The sequence below is a fragment of the Gymnodraco acuticeps genome, unplaced genomic scaffold (genome assembly GCF_902827175.1).
Source record: "Gymnodraco acuticeps unplaced genomic scaffold, fGymAcu1.1, whole genome shotgun sequence".
Taxonomy (NCBI): domain Eukaryota; kingdom Metazoa; phylum Chordata; class Actinopteri; order Perciformes; family Bathydraconidae; genus Gymnodraco; species Gymnodraco acuticeps.
The window spans coordinates 1,377,344-1,405,142 of record NW_022990295.1 but is presented as its reverse complement, the minus strand read 5'-3'; the positions used below and the strand labels follow the sequence as shown (position 1 = coordinate 1,405,142).

General features: G+C 39.5%; 5 protein-coding genes across 5 annotated transcripts; 3 read left to right on the top strand and 2 right to left on the bottom strand.

The window, feature by feature from the left end:
- Window positions 1–1,845: 1,845 nt before the first annotated feature.
- Window positions 1,846–7,761, top strand: syf2 (SYF2 pre-mRNA-splicing factor). The gene is made up of 7 exons (XM_034222486.1): window positions 1,846–1,935; window positions 2,252–2,341; window positions 2,560–2,685; window positions 4,467–4,584; window positions 5,627–5,717; window positions 6,207–6,305; window positions 7,393–7,761. Exons 1-7 carry the CDS (start codon window positions 1,858–1,860, stop codon window positions 7,556–7,558), a joined length of 768 nt encoding a protein of 255 aa, XP_034078377.1. The 5' UTR covers window positions 1,846–1,857; the 3' UTR covers window positions 7,559–7,761.
- A 3,177-nt stretch (window positions 7,762–10,938) lies between these two features.
- On the bottom strand, window positions 10,939–15,453 carry rsrp1 (arginine/serine-rich protein 1). The gene is made up of 5 exons (XM_034221930.1): window positions 15,179–15,453; window positions 14,271–14,755; window positions 14,006–14,178; window positions 11,399–11,476; window positions 10,939–11,293 (listed from the first exon to the last, which is right to left on the bottom strand). Exons 2-5 carry the CDS (start codon window positions 14,731–14,733, stop codon window positions 11,135–11,137), a joined length of 873 nt encoding a protein of 290 aa, XP_034077821.1. The 5' UTR covers window positions 14,734–14,755; window positions 15,179–15,453; the 3' UTR covers window positions 10,939–11,134.
- A 756-nt stretch (window positions 15,454–16,209) lies between these two features.
- mgst3b (microsomal glutathione S-transferase 3b) lies at window positions 16,210–19,038 on the top strand. The gene is made up of 4 exons (XM_034221932.1): window positions 16,210–16,464; window positions 16,594–16,716; window positions 17,021–17,093; window positions 18,722–19,038. The coding sequence occupies exons 1-4, from the start codon at window positions 16,339–16,341 to the stop codon at window positions 18,820–18,822; spliced, it is 423 nt and encodes a 140-aa protein (XP_034077823.1). The 5' UTR covers window positions 16,210–16,338; the 3' UTR covers window positions 18,823–19,038.
- Window positions 19,039–20,000: 962 nt separating this feature from the next.
- Window positions 20,001–23,820, top strand: tmem50a (transmembrane protein 50A). The gene is made up of 7 exons (XM_034221931.1): window positions 20,001–20,154; window positions 20,660–20,765; window positions 21,409–21,521; window positions 22,554–22,621; window positions 22,849–22,941; window positions 23,110–23,170; window positions 23,269–23,820. Exons 2-7 carry the CDS (start codon window positions 20,664–20,666, stop codon window positions 23,312–23,314), a joined length of 483 nt encoding a protein of 160 aa, XP_034077822.1. The 5' UTR covers window positions 20,001–20,154; window positions 20,660–20,663; the 3' UTR covers window positions 23,315–23,820.
- Window positions 23,821–23,828: 8 nt separating this feature from the next.
- rhd (Rh blood group, D antigen) lies at window positions 23,829–27,453 on the bottom strand. The gene is made up of 10 exons (XM_034221929.1): window positions 27,223–27,453; window positions 26,745–26,931; window positions 26,270–26,420; window positions 26,024–26,171; window positions 25,700–25,872; window positions 25,417–25,554; window positions 24,897–25,024; window positions 24,744–24,823; window positions 24,157–24,230; window positions 23,829–23,992 (listed from the first exon to the last, which is right to left on the bottom strand). Exons 1-10 carry the CDS (start codon window positions 27,371–27,373, stop codon window positions 23,966–23,968), a joined length of 1,257 nt encoding a protein of 418 aa, XP_034077820.1. The 5' UTR covers window positions 27,374–27,453; the 3' UTR covers window positions 23,829–23,965.
- Between the last annotated feature and the right edge of the window lie 346 nt (window positions 27,454–27,799).

The window sequence follows — 27,799 nt, the reverse complement described above, 5'->3', positions numbered from 1 at the left end:
CTGTTGCTAAACAAGGAAGCTACTACAGTGACCCTTGACTTTATCAAACATGAAATTGTTAATCCATGAGTTCTCGTTGACCGGTTCTGTGTTCAAGGCCAGTCAGTGAATGCACCCTGACGGGAGTTTAGTCAACATATGAGAATACTTGAGAACTGTAAAGGAAGTCTGGACTATATCAACAAAGAGATCCACAGCTATTCAAGACAGAAACACACCCATAATACATAATGTTAACTCTCATGTTCTTTTTGTATCGATGTCTGGAAATTCACATTACTCCTGTTCCAATGCAACTGTTCTGCATACTTCCCAATCTGAATTAAATCAATAGGAAATGGTAATTAGCTTCATCCTCTTTGCTGTTTCTCTCTCTTCATTTGAGAGCCATTTATTGTGAAGATGTTTTCTCTTTTTCATGGCGGTTAAAGAGCCCTTCCCATTACTGCAGCCAATGATGTTTTGTTCTGTTGTGATGTGCTCCCATCTGGTTTCCAGTGAAAATGCATCACTCCATTAACAGTGCCTCTGATCTAGAGGATGCTTTAATCTGAGACTATAAACTCCACTTAATTACATCCTCCAAAAGAGCTCTATTAGTATATTGCAATCAAACAGGGAGCACATCCATTTAGCAAGTCAAACATGCTCAAATGGCTTTTGAAAGCATCTTCTCATCTGAGTGATCATCGAATCATATTTGGAGGTCCCAGGTCCAAGAGCCCTAATGATACTTGTGATTTGTGTGGGTCAAAATAACATGCATTGCTAATACATTGAATTCCATTTCTCTGCAGCAAAAACAACCATAAAAAATTGAATTTAGGGAAGTCTGAAGAGACTCTGTGTGGCACACTGATGACTTTATGCTTGATCTTTCACGCCTCTATAACCTCCAGTCATATTCATAATTGCTGCCTGTATGCGTTGTGCCAGTTTCCAGTAGTCTAGCAGTATTTTTCTATGAATTTAAACTTCAAAGGAAGCATGTTGGCCTATAGTTTTTAATAGTACACAAAGACATTTCTGTCAAATACAAGATGCTTGGAAATTGCTTTGTCATGGTGTCATAATTAAAGTTAGTTTCTTCTGATGATGTAAAGGATTTGAAATAGATTTATTTCCACTTCTGGAATGTCTAATTAAAATAAGATAAAGAGAATCTAGGAGATATGGTCAATTACAAAATACCATCTAATCAACAAAAAACAATGCACGCTTTTTTCTGGGAGGCCACACGCTAATTTATTATAGGCTACCAGTAAAAAAAAAAAGTATGATCGACTCCAGTAGACACACCACTGTTGGCCTCTTGTTGTTAGATCCCTTTTTAAGTAGTGTTATTTTTATTTGATCCATTACACCTGTCTGCTTATACACTTTCCCACATATAATTGTGTGTGTGTGTGTGTGTGTGTGTGTGTGTGTGTGTGTGTGTGTGTGTGTGTGTGTGTGTGTGTGTGTGTGTGTGTGTGTGTGTGTGTGTGTGTGTGTGTGTGTGTGTTTGTGTGTATACATATATTCAATTAAAAGATTCAAAGGTTTATTGTCATATCATATGCAATAAACCTGGAATGTTTAATTAAAATAAGATAAAGACAATTCAGGAGATATGTATATATATCCAATTGTTTATGTTTGTACACACATTGCATCTATTCAAATTTGAAAATAGATTAATTGTATTCATTATATCATCAATCATCAAGTTACAAATGTAAATTAATACTGGTTAAATATACTAGTCAATCGTTGAAAAAAAATGATCAATGTTTTTTTGAATTGAGACATTTTGGAAATTGTTGAAATGTAAAGAAAAATAGGCCTTATTTTGTTATCTTCTTCGTCATATCCGGTATGGATGTGATACTTCCTGTCTTCATCCGTGTAGCACAAGCTATGAGCACAAGCCTAACAATGGCGTCCTGTAGTGTGGTGAGTATTTTCCCAATATTATTGTCAAACTACCGAATTTATTTGATTTTGTTCGATGACATTATATGAGTATATTTCTCTGTGAAAGCGGTGTTTAAGTTCGCCGGTGGATACTGTGTTCCTGCTCCACACTTGTTGTTTACCACCTCCTGTTGTTGCTAAGCTAACCGATGTTAGCGAGTCCATGTTTACGTAAGCTATCGCTGCCTGATACTCTCGGTTAACTTTCCTGTAATGTACTACACTTCATTTACAGTGTCATTAGGCTCGTTTTAATTGACTTTAGATGAATGTAACGTTAACTGGCTTTTTTCAGACGTCTGCCACAGCCTTTGGAGAGGGACAGACACCGTCCCAGAAGAAAGAAGAGAGACTACTGAAATTCAGAGATTTACATTTGAAACGGGTGAGTGTTTTAACCTAACCTTGTTATAACACTCAAGCTATCCAGACACATTTTATTTTCGTGGCTCCGCTAAGCTACTACGTACTATTTTGTCGCAGGTGAAACACACCTTCAACAAGACATCTGTCAACACGGTCTGCCCCAGCCAGGGTATTTCTGGTTAAATGTCACTTTCATACAGCTACTTGTTCAACATGTCGTGTTGTTTTCCACTGCAGAATGAAGCCCGTAAGCTCAACCACCAGGAGGTTGTGGAGGAGGACAAGAGGCTGAAGCTCCCTGCCAACTGGGAGGCTAAGAAAGCCAGACTGGAGTGGGAGGTTGCTGAAGACGCAAAGAAAAAGGTATTTAAGTCTAGTATTCATGAACTACCGTGCATATTCGATATGATATCACGAATCAGACAGTTGTCGTGTTAACAAACATATGTTTTTAGACTTGATCTTCTAACCATGTGTCCAATGGCATCTCTCCCCATACATTGACTTATGTGATGGAGCCGAAGTACTTTACATAAAACTGAATGCTGCACTGACTAAGAAAGAGTGCTACCATAACACATTAATCATGTCTTTGGTTTCATTTGATACATTTCTCTCTGATGCCCGCTCGGCCGTTTACATGCCAGGGGTCAAATTGGGCCAGTGTAATTGTATTGGCACTGGCCCCACCATTGTAACCACCGGCCCAAGAGCATTCATCCAACAACATCGACTAATAATGAAGAAAATTAACACATTTGTTGCAATAGTAATTTATGCACAAACTACATTTGATTACTACTTGTACTACAACATTTGAATCATCAGTTCTTCCTCATTTTCCTCAATTGTTCATATTTGGTTTATTAAAATAATTATATTGTGATCATTGTAAAAAAAAATGCTGCTATTATCATTATTATGAGTATATTATTATTTGTATAATGCACTTTCTGCCTTCCTGTCATTAGGAGTTATGTAATGGCCATGTAATAGCCTAGATCAGAACCTTCATTATCCTAAACTGCTGGGACATCTCCCTATAGCCAGTACCTTTATATTTTCTACTCTTCACTTACCTGTCAGCATAGGTCGGCATTGATGTACAGAGCCGACTAAAGACCTTGTTTATATTGGCATCGTATTGAAGCCAACTCCATCGATCAAGTCAGTGTGGCTGACACTTTCTCTCCCTCTTCTTCTCCTACTCCCTGTCACTCTCCTTTAACTCTTCCGGTGACATTCTTTTATTTAAAGATTGTTTTTAGCCCGGCGCTCGCGGGAGCCTGCTCGCGCTGCGCTCTGCAGCAAACAGCTGTTTGCTTTTCACCCAACAACGACAACCGCCTCACGAAGCGCTATGTTGTAGCATTAATAAACGAAACAATTTACGTGCTGGTTGTAAAGTCTGACCGCTGCAGGAGGGAAGGACCTGTGGAATCTCTCCGTGAGACAGCGGGGGTGCAGCAGCCTGTCACTGAAGGAGCTGAACAGTGCAGAGGGGGTGGGACACATTGTCCAGCAGGGAGGACAGCTTGTCTGCCATTCTCCTGTCTCCCACCACCTCCACAGTGTCCAGAGGACAGAGCTGGCCTTCTTAACCAGGCTGTTCAGGCGCTTCCTGCCCCAGCAGACCACACCAATTTACAATGCCACTTGCCGGAGCGGGCAAGTAGAAAGTACATTATGCTGGCCCGGTGTGTCTAAATAGTGCTTCCGGGCCAGCGGGCCAGTTCTAATGTCGAGCCCTGCATGCATATCTTCTACTCTAGATTTGATATAGCGTGTTGTAGGAATATGTCCCGAACCTGAAAATGATTTAGCAATCTAGCACTTTAGCTTTCCCGTCAATGTTTTATTTTAATGGATGAATATTAACTGCAAAGTTCCAAAATCTAATGGGAGAATTTCATTGGCTTTTTGTTGAGGGAGCTAGCACAATGTCAACTTTCAGGGTTGGGTTACACAAATACATCATCCCAGCACCCTCCATAACTGTTTCCCCTCAGAGGGAAGTTATTATTCACCGGGCGTCATTCAAATAATCAATAATCCTCCACCAATGCATTTAAATATTGCCGTAGACTTAACTTTACTTATCAAATGTCATATGAAAGAGTCATGTTTTAATATTTGTCTTGCAGGAATGTGCTGACAAAGGAGAGGACTATCACAGAGTGAAACTGCTTGAAATCACAGCTGATGATGCAGAGCGCTTTGAGAGGAAGAAGAAGAAGAAGAACCCGGACCAAGGCTTTGCAGGTTAGTGGCTGGGTCTCCAGTGGAGACTGATATAGATTGGTTGCAGCGTACTCTTTAGTTACATGTTTTATACAAGACATAGAGTATGAGACATATCATCAAGTGTTCATTAATCATTGCTAACACAAAACTTCAATTAGAATCAGCTTGGTCAGTTTTTTTTACTTACCTTTTTTCATTTCCCAAAAATAAAAATCCCAGGCGTATTATCCTGATTTAGGTTGACCGGCTTCATTCCTCAGAGATTGCAGCATATCTTTTTCTGTGTGCCTGGCCATCGCCGTGGTGATGGATACAAAAAAAAGTTGCTGTGATAAAGTTGTAATATCATATACAAGGTGGATCCAGCAATACGTGATGGCAAACAAATGGTCCCGTTTTAAAAGGGCACTATACTAGTCTTAACCAATTACACATTTCGTCATCAATGAAAACAACATTTCTGTCGCTTTGACACCTAGCACGATCAATGTCAGCATCCATTATTTATAACATTGGAGTGGATGTCACTCACTGTTTTGATTGACTTTGGAATTGTTATAATCACGTCAGGAAGTAATAAAGTAATCAATCTACTTTTTTGTAGATATGAGGCTACCAAACCAGTCTACTCATATTATTAAATTGTAATTTAATAGTCTACTCTTGAGGATTCTGTATTCAATTACAATTGTGATTCTACTTTTCTTTTCAATACAATCGAGAAGTTTGTTCCAGAGAGTGAGAACATGGCTGCCTGAACCCCACACAGCAGACAGGATCGAGCCGTGCTGGTTGCATGTTAGAACCCTTTGGGATGTTAATCATCTCAAACTGCTCCCAATTGAATCTCCTTTATAAAAAAAGACTTGCTGTGTTTCCTGAATATGGCGGCCATCTGCTGCATCAAAACATCCTCTGAATTAAAACCTCTGGGGGGAAAATGATCCCCAGAAGGCCTCCAAGAGAGGAGGAGGAGGAGTTGCCTCTTCATCTCCTCCTAACAAGCTGCAGGTTGTGCCGGTAATTATAACTCAGTTTTCATATCTCTCACACAATGCAGGTTATGCCGAGGCCCAGTTCCGACAGTACCAGAGGCTCACCAAGCAGATCCGACCTGACTTTGAAGGCTACGAGAAGCAGAGGGAGGAATGGTGAGTGAAGCCCCTTACCATCATGTCTTACTGTGACAGTTCTGTTCTGTCTGATGATGACCTCTCTGCTATTGGGACCGTAGCTGTGACATTTCTCCTCAAGTCAAATGAATTGTATCATTTTGCTTCCTGTGGACTTCCCAGAAATAACCCATCACATGTGCACAAAACATATTCTATACGTTGCGTTATGTCCCCCCTCGTTTGCCCCGGGGCAAGTATTGACACACCAAGTACATTTGGGGTTTTAAAGTGCACGCATTCTAATATGCAAGATGAGTTCAGCGCCTGCAGGCTTCTCTGAAACCCTGACGTTCATGCAGAACCGTGAAGGATCCACACACACACGGTTTCCCCCTGATGCAAATGATCCATCTTTCCTCGTTAGATGACGATCATCACAATGATGGAATAGAGAAGTCAGTTTTAAGTGTGTTCAAAATGTGATTATCTGTGATTAATGCTTGACTAAGTCCTTTTGCTCCACAGCGGTGTGGACTTCCACCCCACGTCCAACAGCCTGATCCACGGCACCCACGTCCCCTCAAAGGACGGCATTGACCGCATGGTGGATGATGTTGAGAAACAGTAAGTCACACTCAAATCATCCTCTCCTGATCCTGTGCTAAATTCACCTCACTCTTAGTTCGTAAACGATCCCTCCATAGAATCCCCTCCTTGACTTTATGTAAAACATGTTTAGGCTCAACCCTTAAAAAGAAAATGGCCTATAAAAGACTAAATAGTCCAGTTATTGATAGAAAAGTGCAGATGTGTATGTAAACATCTGCTATTTCAAAGGATATTAAATGCATTCACATACAAACAGGATGCATTAAAACTCATTTACTCAACATCCCAATAGAAGCTCTGAAAAAGCTTGATGGCGAGGACTGAATAAATGAACATTATATGGCAACAAGGGCAAAAAACCGTTCTAATTATGATTGGCTTTAGCAAGTCTACCAAATGAATTATTTCTGAACCCGCTGATGGACAGTGGGTACATTCAGAGCCTTGTTCCCGGCACTGGTACGCCGCAAACGTGGCGTGGAGTCTGGAAATATGAGAAGATCAGTCATAAGAGATGATTTGTGGAAGGAATGAATTTGTGACCTCTGTCAATTTGGGAATAAGGGCCTGTGTGATGTGAGGGTGGAAATACCTTCAACAGAATAACTCAGGATAGAACCAAATGTACTGAATTGAGTGTTCTGGTAACTGTGAGTAAGCTTTATGGAACTCGCTACAAAGTCAGAACACTGATCAATTTAACCAATTGGGCGTACAACACGAAATGTCTGCCTTAGTTTTCTGTTACTGTTGTCTTTGTACCAAGTCCTTTTCACCTTGTTGTTGCCCCAGTCCTCTTCAGTTGTTGTGTATTGAAGACAGCCCCAGGCTCATGGGTTCAGTTGCCAGGGAATGACGCACAACAATGCTTTGAAGAACCAAGAGCTCACAAATTGACAGCATTTCTCCAAGTATGCGTGTTTGGTTTTCCATTGCCACTTTCCATGCCAAATTCAAACGCACAAACCCCCCCCCCCCCCCCCCCCCCCCCCCCCCAAAAAAGAATTGCCTGCAGCCAATTATCGTTATTGGATATGCCATGGATAGTGGCCACACTGGTTTGTGCAATCCTGCCTAAGCTGCTTTTATTTGCCCACGTCAGGATCGAGAAGCGGGCCAAGTACAGCAGACGCAGGGCCTACAACGACGACGCGGACATCGACTACATCAACGAGAGGAACGCCAAGTTCAACAAGAAGGCGGAGCGCTTCTACGGCAAATACACAGCGGAGATCAAACAAAACCTGGAGAGAGGCACAGCCGTCTAGAAGCTTCTGCAGCCATAGTCTGGAGTCTTGGGTGCATTTTTTTTTCATGTGTTACAAGCCAACAATACTCGTTGTTATATCATTGCTAGAGCTGAGAAAGAATTAATGTGATGTGTGGTGGTCCTTTGTATAGTATGGGGGTGAAAACAGCTGTTATGATTAATCTTTTTATTTCTAAATAAACCACTGACAGTTATCTTGCACACTTGTTTGTTTTTCTGTGGGTTCCTGCGTGTGGTGGGGGGGTTTGGAGCGTGAGAATGAACCACCAGTAAGTAGCTACCATCAGACCTCGGGGCACATTAACAAGGCCATGCCCGCCAACATAATGTTTCGGTGTTGGTCCAAATAGTGATAAAGACCAACAATTGAGCAATTGAATGTATTCATTATCGTCTACATCTCTGACTAACTGGCCCCGAGCTGAACATGAGCAGGAAGCCTTGTGACTGCAGGAGAGATGAGACGGCAGCAGGTTCCCATGCCAGGCCCCCAGTCTGTGTGAAAACACCAGCAATGCCCTCTGCAGGGAACACAGCCATGGCTTTGTGTACCAGTATCAAATCGAATCTTTATTTTGCATCTAATCCTGATGAATCAAGCCTCCCAGAATACATTTGAAGGATGCCCTCAAAGGGGGCTTCGCAAAGACGCCATGACACACGTTGTTTATGTTCTAATGATGAAAGGTAGAGGTGCCTTTAAATGTCTTTGATATCTGACTGTACTACAGTTAGGGATTATATTTTCAGATGTATTATTGGGATATTTGTTTGTAGTTGTATCTGATTAGCTAGAGGACCTTGGCTGGGAATCATGTCAATTAACTTTTTAGATCATGACACCTTTGTTTCTTTCAAGGCCAACTGCCAAGTAAAGTAAAGCAAAATGGGTATGATTTAAAGCCTGGTAAACAATCAAGAAATGACTGGATAAATAGCAATGACTTTAATTGGGGAGTTTTTCCGTAGACATAAAAGTCCGCAAGCAATAAACTGGCAACAAATCTTATAAAAATAGATGAAGCAAATCATGACATATTGCAAACTCACCTCTTCAGTCTGGCTTTTAATGTGCGATTGTTTTTGTATTGCTTGATTTTAATTAGACTTGTCAATTAGACTATATATATTTGTTTTTCTGTTCTTTTCACTATATCTGTAAAGTGTCTTTGAGCACCTGTAAAAGCGCTAACAAAATAAATCTATTATCTTCATCAGTTCTATAAGTATGACTATTATACATTGCAAGAAATACAAATGTTTTCTTAAAGGTGCTCTATTTTGCTAGTTCATATTTGTATTTTGTGCCTCTACTGTGACATCTTTTCATGCTTTAATGTTCAAAAAGGTTTTTATTGATCTCTTCACCCTCTGTCTGAAACCAGAGCCCACGTTGGTGTGATTACACAACAGGGATGTCTTTAGTTGTGAGTGTTGGGGGGTCTACCAGGGGCCGTGCTGGTTGTAAAGTCTGACCGCTGCAGGAGGGAAGGACCTGTGGAATCTCTCCGTGAGACAGCGGGGGTGCAGCAGCCTGTTACTGAAGGAGCTGAACAGTGCAGAGGGGGTGGGACACATTGTCCAGCAGGGAGGACAGCTTGTCTGCCATTCTCCTGTCTCCCACCACCTCCACAGTGTCCAGAGGACAGAGCTGGCCTTCTTAACCAGGCTGTTCAGGCGCTTCCTGCCCCAGCAGACCACACCAAAAAAGATGGCTGATGCGCCCCTGAGCATATCATGTACAATGTGTTGGAGAGCTAGCCAATAGAAGCACAAGTGTTATGAAGTGATGTCAATATGTAACAGAAGTAAACAAAGGAGTACCATTGATGCCTTTATCAGAGGGGGGAGACTCCCTCTGGAGGGAACTTTTGGATTTTAGCCTTTGCATTTAGAAAAACCTATACAACACACTACAGGAAAGGAAAACACAAACAATAGAGCTCCTTTAAAACTAGACATTACTCTGCTTTTCAATGATACTGGCATATAACAAGTCAACTGGGCCTGCGCTTGTTCTCACATACTGCTCCAGCTCCTTTGAGACTCTGTTGTGTATTTGCATGTCTTATCTCTAATCAAAGCAAGGAATCAGAATAACAGGTGAGTTGTACAGCAGGAGACACGCAGTCTGGCTGTCAGACATCATAAAACAGTGTGATTTTACCTTTTTATTACAACAGATTGTGACCTGTATCTAAATATCATCTCAAGAGCAGTACAATGTATTACTCACTTTACAGATCGCTATCTAATCCGATAGATACCTTCTGGCAATAATACATCTGTAGTTTATATTTGTCAGGAACTAATCAAATTTAAAATACACACACACACTTAACAGCCGCCTGAACAGCACGATGTATCAAGTTATTCAAGAAGGAACATGTTCACATCATGTGAGAGCAGACAGATGATCACCAAACATTAATAACCAACTGATTCCCCTCACATAAAGAAAAGATCGCTGAGTGCCTGTAATTCTTCGACTGTGATCACTATACCATGGCCCTAAAGCTAATGGGATTCAGCCATCAATACCGTAAATGAATGATTATTTTTGTGTTGCTTTAAGTAGATGTCCAAGTAAATATCTGAATCATAGACATGACTTCATAAATAAACAATGATTTAAAAAAGTGAAATCGCCATATAGGAGATACAGATATTAACTATTAAAAACGATGTATGTTCACTTTTATGTCGCAATGGTTTTATTTATGCACAAACTGAATCAAAATGTCGAGCCTACATAAAACAAGTTGAGTTTATTTGTTTAAACGTGTGTATGGATACCTTGGTTTTATGTGAATTAGGAACCACCGCATCAACTACCCTGAATTGCCACACATATTGAAACCCCTAAAAAAACAGATATGGTGATTCAACGGTCTCGAACCAGGCGACTGCATCAACCTCAGTCTGAAACAACACTCATCCCAGTGACAGACAACTCTGTGGTAATACTGCCACCGTGTGGGCACTGATCCGTACTGCAACCCTTAAGCTGCACAGTAGGATAATGGCCGTTTAATGAATCACAGGGCGCCGCCATATTCTGTGTAGCGATGGTACTGTTTGATACCTGCTTATAACCAGGCTATTCTGGTGTGAGTTCTTTTGTGGATATGTTTCTTTTAAGATGATGCTTAAAGACACAGGCCTATCCCACTATAAATTGTTTTTATACCCTACATACATACTCTTGTAACTGATTTGTAAGAGGCAAGTTATTTTCCAGTATGGATAAATAACCTTTTTGGTATTTGTCAATACAAAACAAATGATTTTAGTCAATGCTGGAAAAACTCCCAATTCAAGCTCTTCATTTAAAGATGGCAGTTCATAGATGTATGAGACAATAACAGACATAAAACATTGTAATCAAATAAATATCTTTATTGAAAAAAAGCACAATATACAACAAAGGGAAAAAAATATCCCACCTGAATGAATTTCTTCAGTTGTTCCCACTTTACTCTTTCAACATCTGAAAAAAAATTGCGACCATAATATGTTGAAGCATATGTACAAATCATGTGCAGTATTTACAGGGTCCATGCACTCTGACACACTAGTGTGTCGTAGAGAATGTGTGTTTGCGCGCATTCATAGATTTGCCTGATTTGACCCGAACCCAGTGACCGTAGGGCTTCCTGCTGTCGAAGCTGTCCACTCTGGAGGTTACCTTAGCTCCAGACTGAGCCGCCAGCGTGGGCTTCACCAAAGAGTTCTAAGGAGGGAGAAGATGGGAGAAAAAAGACATAAGACAAACTGAATAATGTTTTTTAACAGTTTGGGGAAAACAGGAGGAAGCTGCTAACTTAAAGTCACTTACATTAATGCTGAAAGAGATAGTTTTCCTTTTTGGGGACATCCTGGGGCTGAATACATCATCAGACTCCTCCTCATCGCTCTGTTTCAGAAAGACAAGAAAACCACACCTAGTTAGATATGTGTGTGAAACTGATGGTAGGGTGGCTCTGACAGTTTGCAAACTTCATATAGATGTGTTATAGTCCCCATTGTCAAATTGTGAAGCACTTCTATTGCATGTTAATTATTTAAGTGTTAACTTCAACACTTAAAAACCCCATCCCACTGTTGTCAAAGACTCGGCTCGAGCATTAACTGAATCCTACTAAAGTCAGACCTTGAAACATAATTAAACAATAAAATGAAAGAGAAAAAAAAGGATCAAGTAAAAAGGGATGTCTTCTCTGTCTACATTGGCTGAATGGTGGTGACGTAGGTTTCCCAGCTCAGCACACGGCTGGTGAACCAACTTATCTTTGGCATACGGAGTGGAGTTCTTCATCTGTTTCTAGCTCTCGACAGGGATAGTCACTATAATGCGGTCCACACGCCTTTGCTCCATCAGCGAGTGAAGGATTCTGCTAAATAACAACGACCCATTTCAACTGCAAGCATAAATACATTGGAAATTTCAAAATTTGAAAGTGGAGTCAGTGTAATATAATGTATGAATTTCTTGAGCATCATATATGTGTATAGTTAGCATTTGTATGGACTTTGTACATGTCTGATTGTGAGGTAATCTACATATGTGTTTGTTTAACTGCAGGCCTCTAGTTGATACACTTACACATCGTGGAAATTATAAAGGAGGTATCAGATAAACTTTCACGCAAACATATTGTTGTCACCCAAGTCACATGACAGCCCTTTACTCCCAGGTGCCGATGAGTGAAGGAGACCACTGTCATGTTATCTATGAAGACAGGAATAAATACAGAGAGCATGTGTATTCCCTCAGGGGTCCAAGCACACAAGACAGGAAATTCAACACAACATTGACCTCAAGATAAACAACTGTAGACGTTAGACTGTATCTTTGATTAAAAAAATGATGCAACAGCTAAAATCAGCTTATATTATGAAAATATTAAGTCATCCTGTACAGCTTAAAGAGCCTGTGACAGCCTCCCAGCAACTGTTGTGCAATGAAATATTGGGCTACTAGTCATCTTGAACCGTCAGTTTAAAAAAGAAAAAGCGATACCGTTCCGTTAAATATCAATAATTTCGAACATCGCGGGGAAATTCCTTCGACTCATTTTGAAGTTTTGGGGGAAGCCGGAAGTGACGTCAATGCGGGAACGCTTCACTGAGAGAGAGCGAGAGAGCCAAACACGGACAAAGTGTGTTGTCATGCGTAGAAATGGTGAATTACTGAGTTTAGGCACGTTAATAACGTTGTAATGAAGTTGACGACAGTATATTCATATTTGTCAGTGCATTCATGTCAATTCGGCGAACATAAACATAAATGATCGTGGTGAAGATGATGAGTAAATTAGGATTAAAATCGGAGCTGCTGAATTTCCTCACGTCGGAAGTGATATAAAAACAAATCGATTATTTTTGTAGTTGTAAACTCAAGTGGATGAATCTACATGTATTAGTGCTTTCATGTCAATTCGGCGAACATATGATACATTAAATGATCGTGAGGATGATGATTAAAAATCGTTTGTTTGAGCCGGTCTGCATTTCCTGATGAGAAAACAAACCGATGCTTTTTGTAGTTGTAGTACACCAACATGGATTAAACGTGTGTTTTTTTACCACAATGTTGGGAAATGAATGGATAAAATGCACGGATTATTATTATTATTATTCCCACTCCGATCGGGACACTAGGTCCACCGTTTCCCCGCAGCGAGGCTCCCCCCGTTGACAGTTTACGTGGGATGGGCCGGTCAGATAAGTCACTAGCACATCCCCCACTCCCCTCGTTGACAATTTACTAGCGGTACCGAAGTGGGCCGGTCGAGAGTCCCGGGCTGATTTTTAGTCCCAGTCCACCACTGGCTACATGACCGTATGATCGCCCATATTGACGCACCTCATTCCTAAACTTCTAACAGATACAACATAAACCGATCCTTCAGCCTCATATGAGCTCTCAGACACGTTCAACATTAAACTGTGTGAGCTTGCTGCTGTGTGCGCCATCGTGCGTTTACATGCAGATGCTGGGATCCTGAACGGTGCAGCTGGAGCGCTGTGCCCGCAATGACGTCACACGTAATTTGGCGGGACTTGAAGAATCCCCGAGCAGATCCAGAAAATGGTCAACATTGAAGGGCAGATTAATGGTTATCAAAGTACAAATATCCAAAATCAGTTCAGTAACGGTTTTCAAGGGGACAATATTTACTCAAATTGATGGGTTTGGATGATGGGGGAAACTCGTGTCACAGGCTCTTTAAGATCTATGATTAATATTAAGCATGTGGTAAAGATCGATTATGCACAAGTTGAAAGATTGTTGGCTATCCCTAAATTCTCAACACCCCTTACCTTGTATTTAGGTGTAGTCCATGATGAAAAAAAACATGTTTGCCTTTATTAAGAATCTGTACACAGCTTAATTTTTGTATTGTGTTTTGTGATAAACATGAAGCAGAAATGCACCCACCTGTGACTCAGTCTTTTCAGGGTCTTGTCTCACCCATGTATCTATGGACACCCGTTTGAACTCGACCGACTCCTCGGACAGGACTGGTTCCACACTCTCAGGAAGTTCCTCCTTCTCCACTCCTAGGATTGTCATTTCAATGGCCTTTGCAGCTCTGACCAGTTCTCCTTTGTCTGGGGAACACAACATATGCATACGATTTAATCAGTTGTACAAATCAATATTGAAGTAGTTACCATTTCCTTATTTTAGAGAATCAACTCACCATCCAATCTCAGGTTGACAGAATCCTCTGAAGATCCAGATCTTGAGCTGCCGCTGTGGGTTCTGGGTTGGGATTTGGAAGAGGGGCTCGCAGCCCTCTTGTTCCTGTTCCTGTGGCTGGAGGACCTGGAGCCGGCCCTGTCGCGACGTGGTGGTGCTTGGCGGCTACGGTCATTTCTGCGATGGTTGTCACAGCGACAACGGGAAGAAGGTCTGTGGCATCGGGGGTGAGAGCGGGACCTGGAATGAGACGAGGAGCTGCTGCTGCTGGAGGATGATCTGTAGCGCCTCCTGCGGCTGACACGGCCCTTGGAGCGGCCGGAGCCAGAGGTGGGTTTGCTGCCACTGTTGCTCCTGGATCGGGAGCGAGAAGGGACCGGGCTGCTCTGGTCAAAAATGACTTTGATGCCATCAATTTGACGATCGTAGGCCATTTTAGAGTGTGCGACTTCTCCCTTGGCCATTGTTTATGTGTACTGCCACAAGCTGTGAAATAAAACATACACAAATATTAATACGTTTCTTTTAACTAGCTTTCAAATAGCTATGTTCGAAGTATTAATAACTGGCGCTATCAGATATTTGAACAAAGTAATATTATTTAAATATGCCTACGTCAAAACATGGCGAGCAGATATACGTAACTGCAATGGCGGAGATGAGGCCTACTGGAAAATTCCAGAATGACGCAAGCTAAAGATAGCTTAAGCTAACAGCTGCTGTAACTCCAAACCAGACCTTGTCAAATTCATTCGCCTGTGATTTGATAACAAGTTTAACACATACATTAAATGACATTTCAACGTAATATTACTATAATATGATTTAAAGCAGCGGATACAAGTACATCTGGATTGGCCAAACAAAATGAGCCATGCTAGCGGACGGAAGTTAGTAGTAAGGTCTTACCGTGTAGATTGTAGCTTTGTTCTGGTGGTAACGTCGATGTAAACGATTCAAGGCAAGAAAATAACCTTCAAGACGATATATTACGAATATTAATCAAATATGTGAGTTTGTAGCCGTTTATTAGCAAAAGCGAAGTCGATGTCTCTTCGTCGGGGTTGATCCGTCTGTCGTCGTCGCTTGTTTTGTAACTAGTGTTGCTGTGGGCGCAGAGCTACTTTCAAAGCCTATGGAAAATTCCAGTCACGTGACGATAGCGGTTCATAACCTGTTCAAAACTCATGAACGAAAGGAGTTGATTCTCTGTCTGTGGGCCAACGTTTTTCCTCCTTGTGCCCTTATTACTAATGTTTTATCAACCTGAATTCGAGATGAAAGAAGGCGATTTATTTCAGTTCGTTCAGACTATGATACAATACAAAAATAATCCAATTATGTTGTCCTAGCTGAAAAACAACATGGAAGCAAACATGTTTGAATCCATCTTTACAAAGATATGGGATGAAATGCAACATTTTATTATACATGCCTACAAATTATAGATACATACAAATATACCATGCCGTGCCCGTGTCTGTTATGCAACGCCTTCATTTGGAATCACCTTTAATGAGAAAAGTACACATTCAGGGGATTTGACTTATTCTTATTATAGTAATATTTCTCAACTTAGACTACTTGCAAGGCTTTCTTGCACATATATTGACATAATAGCTAGTCAACAAAGCTAGACAAATAAAGGTAAAGAAAAGACTGGATAAATATGGACACCAACATCAGAAAATAGTTGTAAATATATTACAACTAACTGAAGATTTTGAGTAAGCTATTTAGCAATAACATGCTTATTGTTTTGTTAACTAATCTTTAATTTGCTGACTTTGTTTCAGGAATACAGTTATGTAATCCTATAACAAACAATCAATTCAGTGCGCATTATTATGTGAAAGCAACGAGATCCCTAAAACGCAGTATTATGGTGGTGTTGCCCTTTAAATGTAACCTCGCTCTGTAATCTCGCGATCTTTTATATAACCTCGAATCTGTTAGCTAATCTGCTTGCTGTTCCTGCCCACTGACTCCTCACTTGCCTATACGCGGATCCCTGATTTGCACGTTGCAGTCTTTTGAAAACTTGAAACAGGCAAACGTATCGAGCAGAAATGGATATGCTAACTGTGCTACCGTCCAACTTTGGATATGCCATATTTACATACCTCTACAGCTGGATCATGCTGGGGTATTTAGCAGTCAAGGTTGGGGGTGCGAGGAAGAAATTCGATGTTAAGGTAGATAACTTTACTTTAAATAAGGAAAACAGGTTGCAAAGTTCTGTGGACACTAATGCTTTTATTGGATGTGTTTTGCTTTTTTGTTTCTTGCTTTAATATGACATGTTTAATCTCTCTATTTTGTAGTATCCCACTATGTACAGTGACACGCATCAGGTATTCAACTGCATCCAGAGAGCCCATCAGAACACCCTGGAGGTGTATGCTCAGTGGCTGGTTTTCCAGACCATTGCAGCCCTTGTGTATCCGGTATGTGTATCCTGCTTTTATCCTGCATACACACAAAATACTTTGTTGTTGATGTCTATAATATTTATTCAATAATATGAGAGCTCAGAAGTGGATTTTAAGGACTACTTAAAGTGTTACAAAACAAAAATGTGTAGGAGGGTGGCGCAGGCAATCCTCATGAACTCTGGCATCTATTCTCCAGATAATAAAGACAGCATGGGGACAGTGTCACAGTGACTCAGCATATTTCCATTACACTGTGTCACCCCTTTATTTCCTAAACTGTTTATAATTCTGGTTTTCTGTTTGTTCATAATCCCAGTTGTCAGCGGCTGTTCTGGGGGCTATTTGGGTGACCAGCAGGTTCTCCTATGCCTGGGGCTACTACACAGGAGGTAAGACTGCTATTGTGTTAATGTTATCCTCATTTATTGTTTTTTTGTCCAAAAGATGTTGCACACATTTTAATGCTGGCAAAACGCATTAAAAACACACACTACCAATAATATAAATATATATCATAGTATATGGGTCAAAGTTATATGCACATATAGTCATTGAAGGAATATAGGCAGATTATAAAATTACATCAATACTGAGTGATGTCTATCCTGTTGAACTCATCAGAATGTATCTATACAGATAAAGCCAGAAATCTAGGTGTAGTCATGGACTCTGACCTGAGTTTCAACAGTCACATTAAAACAGTTACTAAATCAGCCTACTATCACCTAAAGAATATATCTAGGATTAAAAGACTAATGTCACAGCAGGATTTGGAAAAACTTGTCCATGCTTTTATCTTCAGTAGACTGGACTACTGTAATGGTGTCTTCACAGGTCTCACTAAAAAATCTATTAGAAAGCTGCAGCTGATTCAGAACGCTGCTGCTCGAGTCCTCACTAACACTAAGAAAGTGGATCACATCACTCCAGTTCTGAAGTCTTTACACTGGCTTCCTGTGTGTCAAAGAATAGATTTTAAAATACTGCTGCTGGTTTATAAAGCACTGAATGGTTTAGGCCCAAAATACATTTCTGACCTCCTGCTAAATTATGAACCATCCAGATCTCTCAGGTCTTCAGGGACTGGTCAGCTTTCTGTCCCCAGAGTCAGAACTAAACATGGTAAAGCAGCATTCAGTTATTATGCTCCAAATATCTGGAACAAACTCCCAGAAACCTGCAGGTCCACTGCAACTCTGACTACTTTTAAATCCAGGCTGTAGACTTTTCTTTTTGTCGCTGCTTTTAATTGAACTATTCATATCTTAGACTGCACTGTAACTTTTATCCATGTACTTTTTTTCTTTTAATGTTTAATTGACTGCCATGTATTTTTTTCTTTTTATGTTTATTTTATTAGCTTTTCTTTTTAATGACTGATTTTAAATGCCATTTTCTTAATCTCTTTCATTTTTTGTAAAGCACTTTGAATTGCCTTGTGTTGAAAAGTGCTATATAAATAAACTTGCCTTGCCTTGCCTTGCCTATATTTGCAAAAAAATACTCATCATTTAAAGCATTAGTGGTGTAAAAACTAATTACATGCCCCCAGTTTTGTTTACTCATTCACAGAAGATAGCATTGACAAAAAGATAATGGAAACTAAGACATGCATGGTGTCTAAAATATTGCAATTATTTAAGTAGTTTTAAAACAAGTAATGCAAGTTGGATTTCATTCCACTTTAGATAAGATTAGATGTACGTAAAATGATTTTATTTTGTCACAGCAGCATGTTGACAAGTATTACACATGAATTAAAAATACAATAAATAGAATGAAATATAAATCTAAACAAAAATGACAATATACAGAATAAGGTAGAATACTCTATAATAGACCAGTTTATTGCTAGAACAAAAATAAATAGGCATAGTATATGATATACATTATTTAAATAAAATGTTATAAAAGTGATAATTTAATGTAGGCTATTCTCAACAGAATAGTGTTCATTGTTGTTTCATATAGTTCTACTTTGAATGTTAACATTGTTCTGTTTTATGTTTTATTTCAGATCCATCTAAGAGGATGTATGGAGCCTACGGCTACATTGGATTCTTTGGCGTCATCTTCCTGTCCATATCTGTAGCCCTGCAGTTGCTTAGAGTCTATTAAGACAATTATCATCTTGTTTACTCATTTTTACTGACTTGCATGACACTTCAAATGTATCAACTATAAACAGCAGTACAATTCATAATAATCTCAAATTGTAATGCGTTAGATATTTTGTATGGACCACTAGCTTGATACTATCTTTGTAATGCAATTATGTTTTTCAATGTCTACTCCATCAACAATAAAGTAGATTCTGATCCAAACAGACCCAGATACTGTAAGTCTTCTTTAGTACCCTGTTCACAGTTAGTTAGCATTAGAGCTGGGAATTAAGAAAGGGATCTGCAGCCTGCACTTAGGCCCCATGTGACTCCCACATGATGTGCCAATCTCACTGCAAATGGTTTTAAAAAAAATCTAAAGGTCATCTAAAAAAAACTAACAGATATAAGAACATGTTGATGTGAAATAATCTAAATTTCTCTGAAATAACCAAAACTTTTGTCAATCAACAGCATGTTTTAAACAAGTAGGCACATTTAGCTTTAGTTACCTTGGTTGGTTATTGGCTAATGGTGGCCAAAATCTGATCAGCTCATTTTCAGACAGGTTTTTATATAAATGGATCAGGACAAAAAGTCAGCAAATCTTTGTTCCTGAAACTGTCAGAGTCTCTTTACACAGAGGGGACACGTGTTTATGTATAGAATACATGAAAAAGTGGATTTAGCATATTAGGTGACCTTTAAGTTTCTGCCATTATGTAACTTAATTTAATTACAAATGTACTCTTGTATTATTTTCGGCTTCGAGTCGAGCTTGCAGTATTATTAGAAGTGAATGTGAAAGTATCATCAAAATGCTTATTCACAGTGATTCGTTCATAAACTAGTTCTAAACTTGTACTTCCTATACGAAACTTTTGTGCGGTAATTGTCCCTGCAGAAAATGAAAAAAATTACTCCAAAGTCGGATTGTATATAGTTTAGTGACTGTTTTTAACATAGCAGTAATACTTTATACTAAAACTGTTGTATTGCACTGTAAATGTTCAAACGGTAGACGATAAATTGTTTTATTTGTCATTACCTTTTAGCATCAACATATTTCGAGGTCATAATATGCACTTCCATTTGTTCATGTATTCGTTACAGTAAAATCATCTATTAATGTCACAAAGTAGGCCTGCCTGATAGTCTACTTTTTAAATATCTTTAAATGGCTTGTAATGTTACCATATTCCCACGTTGTCCACAACACCTGAACGCACCAGTATCAACGTCGATCAAACGGGCGTGCATGAACTGCGCATGTGCATGACCGAGCTGTATCGGAAGCACAAATCGGGCTTAACCAGGGGATTCACATCAACAAAAACGAAAATAAAAGGTAAGAATTCCTTTGAAAATGGCACTACAAACAAGTAATGACCCCGGGGTGTGTTTTTACGCTCAGTACTACAGTTGTCGTTTGAGTTATTCTATTCTATTTTTTTAGCAACTTCGTAGCGAGAAGAAACCTTCAAGGAAATGTTTGCTAATGCCAAAGCGATGAACAAAAGAAACCGTGGACACATCCCTGTTTGTATCTGGTCTAGTCATATATATATATAGTAGTTTTTGTTACAAGTATAAACTGGATACATTGTCAGCCTTGGTGTCGAATAGATTACCGAGTTAAGTGTACAAATACTTAGTGATAGTTGGTGCTTGGTATATAAACCAGGGAGTTGAGCATCATAGTAACGTACTGCGGTTGCGCACAAACATTGTTTTTCCGTTCTAATATCAATTTGTTGGTGAATTCCATTTGGCTGGTATACATAACGACTGTGTATTTCCGTAAACTGTTGATGTTGTTGTTTAAAGCATTTTGACCTTACGCGCTTTCCCAGAGTCATGTCAGGTTTTCTGGACGGAATCCGGTGCGGAGACTGCGAGTGCAATGTGGACTGGGGGGAGAGAAGAAACGCCATCGCTTCTGTAGCTGCTGGAGTTCTGGTATATACATGAGCTTCTCAATAACGAGCAAACAAACTAGCTAAGGAGATGAAAGTGCAAGGCCTTCCTGCTCTTTGTTTGCATCTGGCTCCTAGCATTTAGTATATGTAGAGCAGTGGTGTAAAGTACTGTACTTAAGTACAATTTTGAGGTACTTTTACTCCACTGCATTTATTTAGTAACTTTGTAGATTTAGTTTAGCTATGTGAAATATAATCAACACTTAAATCAGACTTTAGCAACACCTAGAGAACATCTACAAGCTACCCTGCACCATACTAGTAATTAAACTAGCTGCCCCTTTACCAGCTTTGATTACACTCTCTTGCAACATATCATGTATATTATTCTGAAATGGACCAATCTGCATAATTAGTCATTCTACTTTTGATTTATATTTGTGATGCTTGTACTTTTACTTGAGTAACATTTTGAATGCATTACCTTTTACTCTAACAGAGTATTCCTGCACTTTGGTACATCAACTTTCACACAAGTACAATATCTAATTATTCTTCCACCTCTGATGCAGAGCTTTATATACCTGTTTTACCAGGGTACACATTTACTACACATTTTCTGACATCCATGTTTGTTTCGGTCATGAAACTCCTGCGGCTAACTGTGGATCTTGTTGTTGCAGTTCTTCACTGGTTGGTGGATCATCATTGATGCAGCAGTGAAATATCCTGAAGAGGGGGAGTTTCATCATGCCTACCACACCTGTGGAGTCATCGCTACAGTGGCCTTTCTCATGTAAGACATACTCTGTCAGGAGTCTGTTTCTGTCACTGGAAATGTTTGACAATATGGTCGTATCATAGGTTTCATTATTTATTATTTTGGGTGCACTCGGCTGAATGCAGCCTCAGGTTAAAGGCTCATCTCCAGGCCTAACTTCCCCCCTCCCCAATGAGATGTTATCATGTGACCTCATTTTAGTCACATGATCACTGATGGTCCTGAATAGGGAGTAGTAACCCCTGCCTTTGTTCAATAATAGTCAATAATGATGTCAGATTTGAATTGCCTTCTTAAAGGACCATTTCACCACAAAATAATAATAATAAAACAATACTTCTCCTCTGACATGAATGCTATTATCAATCTGGGTTGCAGATTACTGGAGACATTGCCTTTTAGAGATGTCTGCCTTCTTTTCACTATTATGGAACCGAATGGAATTCTGCTTACTGTGCTCCACATGTGTAGTTCAGTTATAGTAGAACGGGAGAAAAGGCATTTTCATGTAGGAACTATTGACTGTGCAGGAGGAAGGAATGAATATATTCTAATGGATATATTAAGCATCTTACAAAAAAGTTAGTGGACTATCTTGTTGGTCATGATTTCTGGAGAGCAACACTGTTGTTGACTTTAAAACAAAATAGTTTAGCCTTGTTAGCATCCCAAACAAAGTGCCATCTTGTTTAATCAGATTGGAGATATGGCAGACATCTCTTCAGAGGATATCTCAAACACCAAGCGACTCACACCAAAACAATCTAGACAATCTGAATTGATAGAGGAAACCAACCCAATCGTCTGAACTGAGCTGCTCCAGGGCATGGTGGAAAGCACCAATTAACTTGGACCTTTTTTTCTATTTCCCAGCTCAAAAAAGGCTTCATTTTGGGAGAGCGTCATAATGCTCATACTTCTTAAAATCTAAAGGAAAAGCATTCTTAATATATACAATTATTAACATGGAGTCTGTCATGATAAGCAATCAGGTGAAGTGAAATTATTTAGAAGCCGATGTGTTTGTAATTCTCTCCTTCGACTTAGGATCAATGCTGTTTCCAACGGCCAGGTGAGAGGGGACAGCTATAGTGAAGGCTGCATCGGACAGACAGGTGTGTATGATTGGATATGATCAACTGTGTATATCTCACCACAAACACCTAATTCCCCCCATTTATATACATGGCTTTTTTACTGGACATACCTCTGCAGCACTTTTGCTGTAATATCAGACCATTTCCTTGTAATAGTGTTACAACATACATGCAGTTTAATGCAACTACATAAGAAAAATGGAATGTCCACCCTGTAACGCAGCCTCTCTTATCTCTGTTTGCAGGCGCTCGAGTTTGGCTCTTCATCGGCTTCATGCTGGCGTTTGGCTCCCTCATCGCCTCTATGTGGATCCTGTTCGGAGGATTCGTAGTGCCTCGTAAGTCGCAACGTGCACCAATTGCAGGAAAAAGAGAGAAGCCAGTATGATGCCGTAACTTAAATACATTTGCTGTATAAAGAGAGCTCTTCATTTACTTGATTGAAATGTCGAATTATAACTGCTTCCTTATTTTGTAACCTGTGTTATATCTCTTGTCTCGTGCAGAAAAGCCTGTCGTGTACCCCGGTATCGCCATCTTCTTCCAAAACGCGTTCATTTTCTTCGGGTAAGTTCCTCCCCAGCATCATCCTACAAACCCATGCTTATTTTCTCACAGATTTTTGGGGGAAATATTTGTCTCACACTATCTTCTTGTCTCCTTAGGGGTTTGGTCTTCAAGTTTGGCCGTACAGAGGACCTGTGGCAGTAATGGACTCTGTGTGTCTTTGTGTCCACTGTTTATACACTCTGTTTTCTCTATTGTATAAGACAATATGCTTTAGTGGTTATTCACTTTATATACAAACTTTTTTAGCTTTCAAATTAACTTGTTTAATTTATATTGTTTGCTGTATAATGGAACATCTTTAAATGTGTCTATTTGCACTCAACTGTGTAGCCATGTTTGTTCTAATGGTGTACAGCTTGTGTATAACAACGTGTGTTTCTTGGGAGCTTTATTTCTCTGAACTGTCCACATTTAGTTTGGGTATACTTACTTTTAACATCTTTTGAGTGGACACAGCATACATTATTATGGTACAAACCATCATTGAGGGCAATATTTCATAACACTGTACACATTTACTGAATGTAACCATATGGGTTGTTTTTGACTGCAACGCCTACCTATTTGCTTGTGTAACATCAAAACCATGAGGTGTGTTTCTTACAACTGTGGCAGCATTAAACAGCAACATACCGTGCAGAAACCAAGTCTTGCATTCATGCTTTTATGTTTTATTTTTTTATTTTGCACATATAAAAAAACATCAATGCACTAAGTAAGCAAAATGGTGTAAAATGATTTACATCAATATGAATGGACCACCAAAAATAGTTTTCCAGAATCTTGGTCTTCTTACTTTTGCACTGCAAGATGGGGAAACTGCAAAACAGGAAAATATTTTGTTCAATGCTGTACGATGAAACGTTTTTAAAATTATTTACTGCTTTGTGAAATGATCAAAATGTACAATACACATTTTCAGTGCAGTTATACAATTGTTTTTAGCCAGATTATTGCCTAAAAAGTAACTGTTGTTGGCCTACCTCCCAGAAAGCCTGATCATCAAAACACTTCTTGTCTTGGGGAGGCCTCCAGAAGTTCCACTTGAGTAGGAGCCCTTAAAACAATGACATATTGAAGTAAAAAACACGTTTAAATGGAAAGTAGACCTGCAACGATTAGTCTACTAATTTATAAGTTGATCATAAAAATAATCACCAACTTTCTTTGGTATTATTGGTAGTTTTTATGCAAAAATTGTAATACACGTGTTATTTTAGTCTATTAAATGTGGGGATTTAATGCTTTAAAAAATATATATATTATATTAAAATGAATATAGGGTTTTAAACTGACTTAACAAGACATTTAAAAACATCACCTTGGATTTTGAGAAACCAGGATGTGCATTTCCACTATTTTCAGATTTTCTTTTGTTGATTAATCCAGAAAATAATCATTAGTTTCAGTCTTAATGAAAACATACTGCCAAATAGGGTTTTAAAGATATGTTTTGGGTCACATTTCACTGTTGCTAGCATTCTGTTGTGTCTGAATAATTCAAAATGGACCTTCTGTCTTCTTGTATGATTGAGCCTGTTAATAATGGAATCTACATGAGAATACCTACCTGTAATGATTCCCATGCACAGACTTAAAGAGATGGTGATGAAGAGAGAACAGATGTGAAATACAGCAAACCGCATTGCCCTATAGGGAAGAAAAGGACCAGTTACAGGTGATACGCCTTTTGACTGTTGCAATGAGATCCTTGTGTTCTTACGCTGTGTGATCATCGCAGTCTTTAATCTGTAGCAGGAGATGTGCCAGCCATCCCAGCAGACCAGGCAGTCCGTGTGTGCTCAGGACAGCACAGGTGTCATGGCACTTAAACGCAAGCAGCATGTGGCTCTGAAACATAGAGTTTATGATGAATCGGAATCAAAATACCTTGAAAAAATGTAGAAAAAAAGATGTACAAGTACAATTAAAAGTTGTTTAAATAACAAAAAAGGTAAAGTAAAATGTCCAGTAAAAGATTAAATGAAAAGAAAAGGTTATATAAACAAGAAGAGTGAAAGTAAAATGTCTAATAAAATATTAAATACAATTTCAAACAAAAAATTATTAAAAATATTTATATAAACAGGAAGTTAAAGTAAAAATGTGCATATAATGTGTATATTATCATATGAACAGTGTATCATCAATAAGATATGGCTGAATTGCACTGGTTTGCCTTCTTATGTCCTAGTGCCATGAGTTGTGTTTTATAGATTTTTCGTCCATGTGGTGATCAAAACCTTAAGATATCTGAATCCAATGGTGGATACAACAGCAGCAGTGAATCCGATCGTCATGGCTTCCCATGGCTGATGAACCGCTGGCATGGAAACCCCAATAGAAACACCGCCAGCAAGCATGCAAGACTGCAAATGGATCTGAGAGAGAAGTGAGGATGTGTGGCTGTTATTAATTAATTAGAGTGCTATTTGATTATCTAAGTAAAAGTCATTACGCAACATGCGACAACTGTTCCTGAAAGAGCACAACGTTGTGTTATATCATATAATAGTGTCAGAGTACCGGGTTGAGTTTTCCCTCGGGGCTGGAGAGCGAAGACACAGCAGCTGCTGTCACAGCACTGACTGCCAGGGCCAGGTAGGTGCTGAGCACGGCCCCCAGCCTCCTCCCAGGGGTATGATTATCCACTAGGACGGAGTTAAAACTGGGCCAAAACACACAGAGAAACAAAGTCCCTGTGGAACAGAGGTTATACATTATGCCTTAGCATGGTGGGTGCTTGCTGATTCATTGCTTCAATGTATATCTCTGGTTGAATAGATTTCCCACTTGTTGCAATTATCCTACTCAACCCTATCCATCAATAACATAAGGAAAATACCTTACCCAATATGGAGAACAATCCTGTTTTGCGATCAACTTTCTCTTTTTCAAATGGTTGCTCGGATCCTTTCCTGTACAGGATCCGGGTCAGCATGAGCCCAAAGAAGGCCGCGAAAATGTGAAGCAGCATGATGCTGTTCAGAGGCGGGACCTAGAGTTAGAAAACATAATTAGGAACGTTTAAAAGTACTGCATGTGTATAATGTGAACATATTTGGCCAAATGTAAGTTGAAGATAGTGGCTGATACCTTCAGCAGAGTCTGGAGGAGCCATTCATTCAGGACAAACCCTGAGACCTCCAGCAGAGCGATGAGGATCAGATGGACAGGGTTAGTCTTCCCCAGCACGACTCCAATTGAAATGAGGGCAGAAGCTGCACACATCTCCGCAACCACTAAGCTACATTAAAGGAGACACATTTTAGGGTGTGTACTTGTGTTTTGTTATTCCATTACAATATTCATGCGCAAACATTTTAAAAACCATATATTTGTTCAGTGGCTTGCAAGTGGCTTAGGCCTTGAGATACTCAGAAAAGGGCCGGAATATTAATGAGCCTGCATGTGACAAAATCAGGGGAGAAAACACTGTATGGCTTGGTTCAATAAAATACAGGTTGTTGGCACTCCTGCAGAATGCATGTCCTCTTTTTCCTATGGCTATAGATAGTGTAAGGACAAATGTTTTCTGTAGAGATCATTTGCTCAAACAGATTTGACCTACCTTTTCAAGTCTATCCTGATCTTTCCTCTGTAATACCAGTTCTCAATGCCATTGAGTATGATAGCCCATTGGGTGGCTATGACAGCCACAAGGAGGTTGAACCCAGCGCCACTGAAACCATACCGCACCAGAAAAGTGCACATGTAGCCAAAACCTAGAATCACCATCACATTCACATCCTGGAACTCTGTAAGAGAAAATAATGCCAGATACCTGCATTTAAAATACAATGACTTATTCTGTGTTTCAGCATACAGCCAATTTTCCCGCCCCAAGTCTTCTGCTGCTGAAGAACCAGCAACTGTAAAACCTTATCACTGCCCAACAGTAATAACTGCAGCCCCTCCTTGTTTTCCTAATATGTAACTTAATGCTGCTTTTAAAGAACCTTTAAGAATTAGCTTTAAACATACGTAATTTTCCATTGAATTCACCTTTTAACCCTTGCTATCTCACCCCACCCCCATTTCAAACTCACCAGGGTACAAGTTGCTGAAGGTAATCCCATACACTTTTACATTGCTTTCAATCTCAATGTAAAAGGCATATATGAGAATGAATCCTAGCTGCAGAACAAGCAGCATAGGAGCCAACCTGGAGCGCAGACTTGGTGCGTATTGAGGAGCCATTGGAAAGGATCCCTGCACACTTCTCTTCCAACTGACGCAAGTGTGGCCCCTGCGCTTTGGACAGGATACAACCCAGACCCAGGCACATCACTTTGTTTGATCAGATACTGGGTGGGCAGGATGAACACGTCTCTCTTGATTGGTCATGATACCAAATGTATTTATTCCAACCAAACAGCAACAATGTATTCCCTTAACACACTGCAATACGATTAAGGTCATGGAAAAAAATGTTTTACATTAACGTCAAATTTCATTTAGTGAAATTTATAATTATTATTTATTATAATTTTAGTTTGACCATAAGAGACACAATAACATGCAGTAATGTTAGCTTAAAGCACATATGGATAACATTACTGTACTGTTATAATCAAAATTATAATAATTTCAAAATAAAATATTAATTATTTGGTTATCTTTGCT